The sequence below is a fragment of the Nyctibius grandis genome, chromosome 9 (genome assembly GCF_013368605.1).
Source record: "Nyctibius grandis isolate bNycGra1 chromosome 9, bNycGra1.pri, whole genome shotgun sequence".
NCBI classification, from domain to species: Eukaryota; Metazoa; Chordata; class Aves; order Nyctibiiformes; family Nyctibiidae; genus Nyctibius; species Nyctibius grandis.
The window spans coordinates 26,149,154-26,161,336 of NC_090666.1; the positions used below are offsets into that span (position 1 = coordinate 26,149,154).

Genomic DNA, 12,183 nt, shown 5'->3' on the forward strand with positions numbered 1-12,183 from the left:
AGGGTGGGTATGCCACATCACTCCTCGGCATCACATCTTTTTCTTTCCATCTTCGGCTCATAAAGGGAGGACACCAATGGAAGGGGAAGGTGTGACACAATGCAGCCATCCCTAAAAAGCTGTATTTTCTACCACACATATTCAAAGCCCAATTTGCAAAATTAGTTAATTTTGCATGCAAATGGACAGTTACACATCTAACTGACCATTTGTGCAAGCAATTATACGCGCGATTACCTGATTGCATAATTGTGTGGGTCTAATTTTGAAATTGGGTCTTACATTTTCTGTTGAACACAAGCGCTGTATTTAATAAATAGATATTGAGTAGTTTTGAAGCAAAGTCATCCAGACCTACTGACTCAAAACCAAACATTGACCAAACATGCTGAAATGTGTGTTTACCCAAAAAAGAGCATCCTGTAACCCTGGCGTAAAGCAGCACGTGCCCACCAAACTGAGACACAAGTTTCTGTGCTGAAAGTTTAGTCCTTTAAATTGCGATTGACAGCAAAATACATAATATATGTAGGCACACGTATCTGCACAAACATGCCGGATAACTTCATCAGAAACACTGGCAAGTTCCTTATTGTAAATTTTTCAGAGGAAGACTTGTTCTGGGGCATTCTTGCTGCTTCGGCTGTATTCTAGAGAGGAAAATCAAAGTAAAAGCACATTGAAAGAAACCTACTATTCGCAAGCCAGTCAGCAGCTCGTGAGTGTGGTCTCAGACAAACCGTGAAGATTAGGCAACATTCAGGCTTTGAATTATGAGGTGCGCCTGTTTTTTGCATGTGATCCAAGCAGTTAATGTCCCAGGTCTTCACATTGCTGACCTCTAAGGAGAGGTTTCCATGTAAACTTAATAATCCTCAAGTATTTTCAGCCAGTCGTAAGGAGTATTTTTCTTTTATGGAATAATCTTAAAGACCATCAATTTGCCTGTGAGTGTCACTCACAAGACTCTATTTTACATGTCAACCAAAAGCTCTTTAAGATTAGCTGCCAGAGTCCTCGAGTTTTGGCCAAATATCAATTTTCTGTGTGTCTGATGCACTAAATTTAAGACGCTTGTTGCTACTGCGGGCAAAGCAATATAGCAATTACCAAGCTATTTCTGACTTAAAAATCCATAAGTAATCATATTGTTGGAAACCCAAACTTGGTGGGAAAGAAATGGAGTGTTAAAAAACAAAGACTATTGCCGAGGTAGTAACTGCCAGCTCCCTCAAGATGCATGTTGGTAGAAAGACCCAATATCACAGGCCCTGAGCCATACACACATTTGCCAGGACCTGGGAAAGCAACTCCAATGCCCTCAAGCCTGTATTTCATCCATCACACCTATACTTAGACCACAGAGAGGATTTGAGGTAGCTCTTGCTCCTCTCTCCGCCCTTCCCTGGTACTTTGGTACCTGCTGCTTATGTTTACTTCTATCACACCTTCGCATGCCACTGAGGCCCTATATTACCTGGCGCTGAGATACACCCTTCTCAAAATTATTAATCAGGCTTGTGTGATCTAAGAAGTGATGCTGTTCCAGCACCTCATACTGTTGACTCTCAAGGAAAGTCTTATTTTACCTGGCAAAATAAGCCTCTGAGCCTGTGCCACCAAACAAACAGGGGTTTTATTCCAGATATTCCTAGAAACACAGGCATGCTCCAGTTCATACGAGTTCTCAGAGAATTTAATCAATGACTGGTTTAAGAAACACACATAAGATGAGCTTCAGTGATCTTAGGCATGTTCTGCAAGAGTTAGCTGGGATCCCAAAATACCCCAGGCACTTTGGCTCACCTCAGCACTATCCAAATCAAAAAGCAACAACCCAGGCAGCAGTGCATCCCTCCTCCTCACCTGGCATTGCTCCAGTGCTCATCCTCCAAGAGCCCACAGCAGCACTGCCTCAGTAAAGTGCTTAAACACCATCCATGCCCCAGGGAAACACAGGCAGCATTAAGGCTCGGGACAAACAACAAAAACCTTAAATTGGCCCCAGAAGGCAATACAGACAGATCTAAACCTGACAGATGCTACCCAATGCCAAAGCTCCCTGTTGGAGGAAGGACCCAGTCATCAGTGAGCCAAAAAGGATACTCTTACAAACACTGATGTCATGAACGTACCAGTAATTGATGTCATTTTACCACATCGCTGCACAAAACAGTCAGTCTAGACCTGAAAACCCAAACGGAAACAAGCATCACAGCAATTCCCACATAACCTACAACAATTTATACACTTTTATCCCAAGAAAAGCCCTTGGTAGATAGTGTTTGGAGCAGCAGCTTTCTGCCCAAACAGACAGAGTCCATCTGGGACAAACAGGACCTACAGAAATCACGCACCCTTGTATGGCCTTTACTTGGAGAAAGCTACTATTCACAGTGCTTTTCTTTCTCATTTCCATGGGCCTTCAGCGAGACTTGAGATTACTCAAGTTGACAGCAAAAGTTTGGCAAGATCATTTTCCACTATCAAAGGACAGCTACCCAGTAATTGCTCTACTGTAGCATGAGGCATAACCCACATATTTCAATGCCTTAACCCCATGTCATGGCAGCAATTGCACCAAAGCTATTAAAAGTCTTAATAAACCCATGTTTCCATCTCCAAAGTCACCACCAATATTTGCCAGACATTGCAAAACCATAAGTCAACCAGCCTCTGCATAAAAACTTACAAGTGAGGTAAAAACCATGGCTTATAAAAACAATTCTTGGACTTTTCCCCTGTTTCTTAAGCTACATGAGGTTTAACTTTTCTCTGCACACAGAGCAGCTAAAGATGCTTTTTCTTCTTCATGCAAAGACTGAGATTTTCACAACTCCAAGATCTTGGGATAAAATTAACACGGAGAACTTTGCAGCCAGTAACGCTGTGTGAATCTATTTGTAAATCTTAAGAAAAAAGAAAAGAGCATTCTCCTCCTGTCCCCAATCTTTACTTACTACATGAAAATAAAGGCTAATAAAGGCTATTTAAGAAGCTATTTTATTAAAGGTTTGAGCTGCACACTGAAACCCTTGGGCAGCCAGAAACATTCAGCATAGACCCAATCTTGTTTCCTTTCTGAGAAGCTGGACAGAGCCACAGAAAATGTAAAGCATCGCTACAGTTGTCAGCAGCTCCAGAAAGAGCCCCCCCACCTGTGCTGCAGGCACCGCATTATCACTGTGGCAGCTGCTTGTTATATCGTGATATAATGAGGTTTCACAGTGACACGTGAAGCAACACTAGAAGCAAACCTAGCCCGTGACTTCAGTGTGTTATGCAGCACAAGGGCGATGTAAATGCTGTAAAAGTTATCACCACTATTTATAGACTCCTATTTTACGTTTTTCTAACATGATCTTCCCAAGGCAAAGCACAGCCCCGGGTGACACCAGGGCTGCACGGCTGCGCGAGCCGGCAGCAGCTTTAAACGTGTTGCACGAGAGGACACAAGAGCGGCTGTAAACTCCGGGAGACAAAGAAATCCTCCCCATGGAGAAATCCAGGGAGAAACTCGCAGCAACTGGGGTACATCGGCACCGGCACAAAAGCCCTCCTCTATCTCGAGGAACAGACAAAAGGAGAGAGAAAAGCTGCGATGGCTTTATGTTTGTTTTGAAAATTTACATTTTCTCTTAATGCAATATTAATTCCCTTGTTCCCGTGAGCTCCGCTGGCTCCGGAGGGGAACAACTCCTGCCTCACACCGCCGAAGTCCCCGGCGGAATCGGGTCCCCAGGCATTTCACCGTGACACCGCGATGAGCGACCGAGTCGGCTCGCGGAGGGTGTGAAATAGCAGGGATCGGATCTCAATTTGCTAAACAAAATTAGCTGCACACCATTCTGTTTGCGTATCAGTTTCTCCCGCTCACGATGTGCTAATTCAGGCAGCAATTGCTGCGGTACATAGAGTAACAACGGCAACTTTCCAATAAAACAGCCATATACGTTATTTTTGCCTCCTTCCTACACAATTTCATGGCTTTTTCCATACACTCCAATGCATACGTCCTCTGAGCATTATTAATAGCTACTAAAGAATATTATCTGCCTACCAATCACTTCAGCTTCCTACTTAACGGCAAGTACATTTTTAGAGCATCAAATATATCAACAGGGACAATGGTTGCTAAATTTGAAGTCAACAACAACTGGAAAACGTTAGCTACTTCACTGGTATTTTTACATGCTACAGAAATACCTCTTGAAACAAATGAGCTTTTTTTTATCCTTTCAAAGAGATAATAAAATAATACTGAATACTAAATACTGTCACATATCCTCAGCAAACAGCAATTTAAATCTAGATATATACATTTTTACTGCCAAAGCTAATGAGCAAAAATATCCACAATTCAACTTCACATAGTGGATCAGATAAAAATCAAAACTTAAAATTATAGCTGGATGGGAGCCACAGCGCAGCCGATGAACAGTCGTCAGTATATGGGCACTCTCGGAAAAGGGGTTAAAGCAAAATAACTCTTATGAACAAATGCTTATCATTGCATCTGTGACGCTAACCTTAAAAAGATCACTAAAATATTCCATTAGCACACTAACCATGGTACATAAACTTTTATGCTTAAAACGTTCGATATTTCAACATAATTTCAATTAATGGAAATTGAACATTAGGATGTGTATCAAGTTAAATGTGATTCTTTTTCTTCTTGTCCACGCACCAAAACGGCTCCATCCTGCTGGTGCTGGCTCCCACCGCGGGAGCTACGTCCACAGGAGAAGGTCCTCAGCAGCTCGCTGGGGTTCAAGCGAGCAAAACGCCACCGTAAATCTCTTCCCAGCACATTCAGCTCTGCACACCGAGGTATTCAAGCGCATGCTTAAACGTAAAGTGTGCAAACAGGTCTGCAGTATCTGCTCCGGCACCTCACCAAGCTGCAAGCACAAGTGAGAGGTGCCTGCCCATAGGAGATGCTTTCTCGGGAAAACAGGAGATGAAGGTGTGGAAGCACCATTTGGAGAGGCCCGGAGCAGCAGCAGGAGCCAACCTGCCAAAAGTCAGTAGGACAGGGACAGGTTTCAGAGCTATATACCCCGTGTATCATCACCAACGCCACACACAAGAGTAGAGTGCTCTCTTGCAGCGATGCTACAGCTAAGGCTGCATCGCCATTTCACAGAGCTTTGGGCTTTTCCAACTTATTCACAACACAACTTTCTTCAGAAGGGGTTTATTTCTTAACAGCTTGCAAGCTTTTTTTATTCAACCTCCCTCTGACTCGACCCTTTTCCTTCATGAATCACAATGCCACAAAACTCATGGGAGGAGTGTAAAAAAAGAGAGGTCAGGTGCCACAACTCTTAATAGACATTTATTAGGTAGTTTAGTCAAGCAGCTGCGGGCAAAGGGTCAGATAATGTCCTGCAGTGCCACAGCAGCCTCCCCACATGAATTTAAAACCTGTCAGCACCACGTCCCACAGCTCAGCATCCCCTCCAGCCACACTGGGGAGGAAGGGTTCATCCTTCCCCGGCATCAGCTACAGGCTGGTCCCCAAGACCAGTGCCCACCCAGATGGGATTTTAGAAGTTTTCTGTAAGCTCTATGTTTCCGTAAGCTCAACACCAGCTGGTGATGAGATACAGGAGTCATGTCACCATGTGACAAGAGCGCACACTGGAATGCTGATTTATTAGGAAAAGATTAAGAAAGATCAAGTTATAAATGCCTGTTCAGTTACTGTATGCCTAGATGCACAGACATCAGGAGAAACAAACACAAAATGAGTCTGTCTTAGAAATCTCTAAAAAAGGACTTCACAGAAACACTATAGGATGACTGATCATTTTTTTATAGGTCTGAAAAGAACTGCATCCACTAAAAGTTTGGGGCTTACTTTCTCATTTATTTACTTTATTTTCCCACCTCCTCCTCTGTCAGGAGCTAGATTTTACAGGCTTCAGGCATAGAAACAAAAAGCAGCTACCACTGGAAAACAAAAATATTTCTCAATACTCTTACAGTATGAATTTGTATTCCTCATACATATTTGTATTCTTGGTATTCTTACAGTACAAGTTTACAGTGTGACTAGCATGTGCTCCTGTAGTTTGAGTTACAGACTTTGCTGTCCAAATGCCTGCCCGTGTCAGACCCTCAGCTATCACTGATGCACAATCAAATATTCATCTGTCCTGGACTTTGCATCCCCTTTATGCAAAAGGGGAAGAATGACGAGTTTCCCTGGCAGGCTGAGGAAAAAAAAAAAAAAAAAAAAGGATATATATATATAGCAGCAGCTGTTCAAAGACTTCAGGAGGCTTGGCATGTGCCCATGTGCCCAGATGAGGTGGTGGACAGTGCAGAAATGAGACCATTTATCATGTGGACGCACAGCTCATCACAGGGAAGCTGCCACCAAGCACAACTTAACTGTTTGTCCAGAGCAAGAAGTGGCTAAACAAACATTAACTAAAGTTGCTGAAATGATGAGTCTTTCTGGCAGACTCCAGTACTCCCATGGGATAATTCAGCTTTGGCTACGCGGGCACACATAAAATCCACCAGCAGCCTGCACTTGCTTGCAAAAGGAAAACCTTTAAGTCAGTGAAAACAAGAGCCTGTCACACACCCCAAGGACTTGTCAGCACACATGTGACGTGCAGGTAACAGCCCAGCCGTGGTCACCTCCTCCTGCCTTCGCTCATGCCATGGCAGAAAGTAAATCCCAGGAACAAGCCCCACTCCTTTCCCAGCCAAACTGCCTCAGTGCATTGACAGCGGCAGAGTCCACGGGGGCAGACCTGGCTTAGCTGTTCCTACGGAGCTGCCATCACTTACCAGTAGTCTTAAGAGCATAAATGTCTGGTTGCACGGCGTTAAGCCCCCATCTGCACAGGCAGGACACAAAGCAAGTTTAGAAGCTTCCAGGACACCATCATATTGGCCTATACCAACCAGCACGTACCAGCTCACCCTTACTGCCCTAAAGAAATCAGGAGAGGTTTGTTGTGATGCCAAAGCACCTGCATTTTGAGAAAAGGACCAGAATGAACATTTAAAAAACGAAAGAAAAAAAACCCACAGAAACCTATTGGCTACAGCATCTTTTTGAGTAAGTGTGTGTATTTTAGAAGGACTATCTTATCTGTGTTAATGGTGCTGAGTGACAGGGTATCTTCTTTCTTTCCTAGCTTGCCACAACAGTTACTGCACTATTAAGAGCATGCACTTCACTCCTAGGTTGAACTTGTTCACCTTCAGTACCCAGTCATCAGTCTGGTCCTGACTCATTGGTTAGCTTAACAAGTCCTCTAGAATATAAACCTAGAAATTCACTCCCTGTTTTAAGCACCTGAGTATGATCAAATCATCCTTAACTACTTCTTGAAGTCACCTGAGCTCCTTTGGTTGCTCCGTTTGAAGCACTTCATAGTGTTTGAGTTACTCTCCCAGCACATTACTACACCTCCCCTATCCTGTGAGCAAGGGCATGGGAGGTAGGGACAGGACTCCAGGAACAGCTGATTCCCTGCACCCCTCTTTCCCCTCTAGGCACCGAAAAAGCTGCTCCCCAGCCCGCAAGAGGGGTGTGGAGGGGTGCTGAGCAGCAGGACCAGAGCCTGGGAAATCCCATCTCTAACTCTGGACTGCTCATCCTGCTGCCTGGGAGCTCCTGGGGGCTGCTGCCACCTAGAGATGCTCACACAGCAAGGCTGCGAGCACGCCGTCCCGCACACCCCATCACACCCCGCAGCAAAGGCTCACAACCCACCAGAGCAGCTCGCCAGCGCTGGCAGCGACTTGCGTAAAGATCTTTTTCCATAAAGAAACATAGGTATAGAACGTGTGCATGCTCTCGATGGCAGGCTGCACTTTCACATACGGCACGAGTGAATTGGCTGTGGTTTGCTTAAATTTACTTAATTAAACAAAAATAAAAATAACACTAACACCCCCTGAAAACTAGAAGAAAACATTTAGTTAAATTAAGAGCTGTGGCTAATTCCCTGCTAGAAAACTGACAGCACATTTCAAAACAACTCGGCATTACATATTAAGGTCAGGAGTACAAAGCAGCACTCGCAGCTCAGCTCGGTGTACCCGCAGTGTGCTGGGCCCTCCACTGCCGTGCTTGCAGGGGAACCGACGTGGCTTTCCCTGCTACCTGTCCTGCTTCGCTGCCATGAGGGTTCAGGAGAAGGGTTTCTCCCTTCGTGAGCTGCTAATGGCAAGTCTCAAAGTCTCATTTGGTTTACTCACAGGCATGTATTTCAGGCCCTTATTATTACTGTTTTCATGTTAATTACAAGCGCAGCTCTTAGTGCCAGAATCCATACACATATACATCAATTACCATCTCTTTAAACAAAACAAAAAAAAAAAAAAAAAAAGGAAAAGTCACAACTAAGTCACTGGGGCACTTTGCAGTGCTGGTATCAGCAGGGTATGTGCACACACGCAGGCTGCGCAGTGCAACCCAGTGCCAATGCTGCCCCAGGCTCTCTCGGGGTTCCCCGAAGAGCAGGGCCAGATCCAGTCTCCTCTGCCCTGTAGTGCCCTCAGGGGACACACAGGGACAGTGGCAGCCTGGCCTGGCTACCACACAGGTCTCCCCACAGACCCCCACACCACAGCCCTGAAGACAGACGTGCACAGGGGGGGGCGGGACTCCCAGGAGGGACACAGGCTCCGCAACAGCACCCGCTCCCCTTCAGTAAAAGGGCTGAGACGGGACGTCCCCTTTGCAGGGACTGAGTCATCTGATGGCAGCTACAGGCTGAAACTCCCAGTCAATATTTATCGTGCCTTTGCAAAGGCACTCAGAGCTCAGCCTAATTTTAACCATCAAATAGACATCGCGGTGGAATAAACGGGAGAGGTGCCAAGAAGGGCTGCTGCAAAGGAGAGAAGCTGCATCTCTCTGAAGGCATGTGGCACGTCCCATCCGACATGACCCAGAGAGGAGCCACAGCATGAAATTAAAGCCTTGCACATACATCAGCCTGAACACGCTCCTCACTAAAAATAAATAAATAAATATGCTGCAAAAATGTTTGAAGTACAATTAATTTCTCAGAGCAGTTGAATACTTCAAACAGAGCTAAGTTAATTTGGCTGTAATTATTTAACAACTCAACAGCCCCATATATCAGAAAAGGAGTTAATTTATCAGCTATTTCCAAGCAGAACAAAGACTCGCCAGCTTCCAGGTAACAGCCCAAGCTGTTTGGCTCACGTGACCCTGGCTGAGCTGTGCACTGCAAACATTATATGCCCGAGCATGGAGATAGAAGAAATTGAAAAACCCCAACGTGTTCACGTATTTTCATCTTAACCAACAGACACGGGATAACGAAATCAAAAGTTTGGCCAACAGCTCACTTGCAGGAGCAAAGGCATCGCCACCTCCCGTGATGCGCTGAAAATGAAGGCAGCAGCCAGAGCCTCATCCTAACGCCCCCAAAAGCCAGGAGAGCTCAAATTCTTGGGGGTGCTAAATACTTGCAAATCAAGGCTCACCTGTCCAGCCTGCCTTGCTATTTCAGCAAGCGCCAAGCAGCAAGACTCAATCATTAATAGCTGCCACTGCCCACAGCAGCACCCGAACCCCTCCAAATAGAAAATGTTGCTCCAAGCCCATTACTTTAATAAACAGATTTTCTTTTTTTGCACAGTGGAGGGCATAGGGGCTTTTCTGCAGCACGGATCCACTAAGCTTCCCTGGAGGCGGCAGGAAGGCAGGCGAGCGACCCTGGACTGATGCCTTTTATTTTTACCGAGGTATAAATCCAGCAAGGGAGCGTCTTTGTGATCGTCCACTCCAACAGCCACATCCGAGCGGTGGGGAAGGAGGTCTGGAGAGTGTGGGAGCAGCCCAGTGGGGCCAGTTGCTGCCCAAAATTGGGGCAGGCTATGGGGAAAGTCTGAGACAGAAAAGTACTAAAGTCAGAGGAAGAGAGAGGCTGCGCGTAAACAAGGAGGCAGGCAAAAAGGTACAGCAAACCAGAGTCTGTGAAATAAGGAATGCAATGCTCCTGCAGCTGGGATTTACCAATTCAAACCGCAGGAAAAGAAAGCGTAAGGGAAAGCAGCAGCAGCCGCCCAGCATTTCACCCCTCCTGATTTCAAGGATTGAGAAACAATCACACGCAGAAAAAGTAAACTGTGCATCAGGAGCAAAAACTGCGTGCGAAGCCTAACGAGGCAAGCAAAGCCGGGACACGCTTCTTTCACTTCTCGTCAAACATATTATCAGCTCAGTTACATAAAGCCCCAAAATATAAACCAAATTGTGAGAATGAGTAGCTGTTGCATCAATGCCGCCCAAACATCATAAATTTTGTATCACCGGGGAGGGGAAAAAAATAAAAAGAAGAAAGAAAAGTTACAAAGATTGAAGAGATTTCCTTTCAACGTTTTATTCACAGCAAATGCTCCCGAGAAGTGCGATGCGGCGGGAAGCGATCCCGGTGCCCTCCCCGGACGACTACCCCGGCACAGCCCCGTACTAGGGCGGCGGAGAGTGCTGCGCCGATGCCAAAGGAAAAAAAAAACAAAACAACAACAACAACAACAAAAAAAAACCAACAAAAAAACAAGCCAACGCTGCAAGTTCCCGTCCAGAAAGTTAAAAAAATCGGAGCAGAGCTGCAGGAGAGGAAAATGCGCCTATTCTGGCTCCAACTCCCGAGCCGCCTGCTCTTTTTCCCCGGTGCGCAAACACACTCGGACCTGTGTTTATGTTGCAGCGTTTGGACACACCTTATAGACACAATGTACAGATACAATGTACAGGTGCGGAAAGCTGCCTCCTCCGCCCGGCGCAGCGCGAAGTTTGGGAGCGCGCAGCCCCGTCGGGGCGGCAGCGGCACCTGCGCGGCGGCGGCCGGGGGGGACAGGGCGCGCGGCCGGGGCTCCAGCGGGAACGGGCGGCCCTCGGAGCCCGGGCAGCCGCCACCCGAGCGGGGACACCCGGGAGCTACTGCTGGGAAAGGGCAGCTGCTCTGTGGGGGGCTCTGAGGCAGACCCCCAGCCCGGAACACGCCATCATTTATAGCGATAAAAATAATAAATAATGATAAATAAAGTAAGCGGGTGTTACCGCGCCGCTGCGTGGAAGCGGCGGGCTGCGCGGAAGATCCGCGGCCGCCAGCTCCGTTCCCGCAAGGGCTTGTCGCCCTCTGGCCGCCGCCTTTCCGCGGGACCCCAACAAACTCCCGCACCCCGCACAAGGGACAGGGACCCTCTGCCCGCAGCCCCGCCGGGCTTGAGGAGAAGTTGGCGGGAAGGCGCCGCTCCGCCGGCCCCGCGACCCTCCGCCCCTCACGGCGGGACCCGGCCGCTCACTCACCCACCTGCCTGCGCCGCCGCGGCGGCCCGCGGAGCCCCGGCCGCCGCCGCCAGCACGCAGCAGCTCCACCACAGCAGCCCCCCGGCCGCCGCCGGCATCGCGCCGCCGCTGCCGCCGCCGCCGCCTCAGCGCCGTCGCCTCAGCGCTGCCGCCGCCATCCCCCGCGCAGCCTCCGCGCTGCCGCCGCCGGCTCCCAAAAGTTGCCGCTGCCGAGCCACCGCCCCCCCCCCACTCCAGCGCCGCCCCTCCGCGGCCGCGCCGAGGCGCCGACGGGGCGGCCCGCCGCTGCCGGCCGCGGGGCGCTGCGCCGCCAGCACGCGCGGAGCGGAGAGGTGCGGAACGGCGCGGAGGGAGCGGGAGGAGGAGGAGGAGGAGGGAGGAGCGGCGGGACGGAGCGAGAGGGCGGGCGGCGGGCGGGGGCCGTCGGCGCGCGGGGCCGCCCCGCCCCCCCTCCGCACCTGCGGAGCTGCGCGCGGGGTGGCCGGGGGGGCGGGGCGTGTACGCGCGGGTGCGATCGTGCGCGTGCGATCGTGCGTGTGCACGCGCGCTTCGCCGTGCAAAAGCATTGGGGGCAGCTGAGCGGGGGAGGGGGGAGCTTGCAAACACCGCGGGTGGGTGCGTAGCCGCAGGGAGAGCGGGAGGCCGCCGAGGGGAGCTTTCCCCTTCTCCCGTGGCAGCACACAGCGGGGGGGACGAGGGTCCCCCGCGGGGGCACAGGGACACAGAGGAGGGGAGGTGTGAGGCATCAGGGACTGCATGAAGCACGCTCGGCTCCTCCGCTTTGGGCTTCGCCCAGCGCCTGATCCGGACGGGGACGTGGCACGTCACCCTCCTCCCTGGGTGCTGCCCCCCGCACCCAC

At 49.0% G+C, this 12,183-nt stretch overlaps 1 protein-coding gene across 3 annotated transcripts in view; it reads right to left on the minus strand.

Moving 5' to 3' along the window:
* Positions 1–11,421, minus strand: part of ERBB4 (erb-b2 receptor tyrosine kinase 4) — a 660,540-nt gene extending 649,119 nt beyond the window's left edge. For all 3 annotated transcript variants that reach the window (XM_068408108.1, XM_068408107.1, XM_068408106.1), the window contains exon 1: positions 11,328–11,421. In XM_068408108.1, the coding sequence (XP_068264209.1) occupies positions 11,328–11,421 (94 nt within the window). The remainder of the gene's footprint in view (positions 1–11,327) is intronic.
* Between the last annotated feature and the right edge of the window lie 762 nt (positions 11,422–12,183).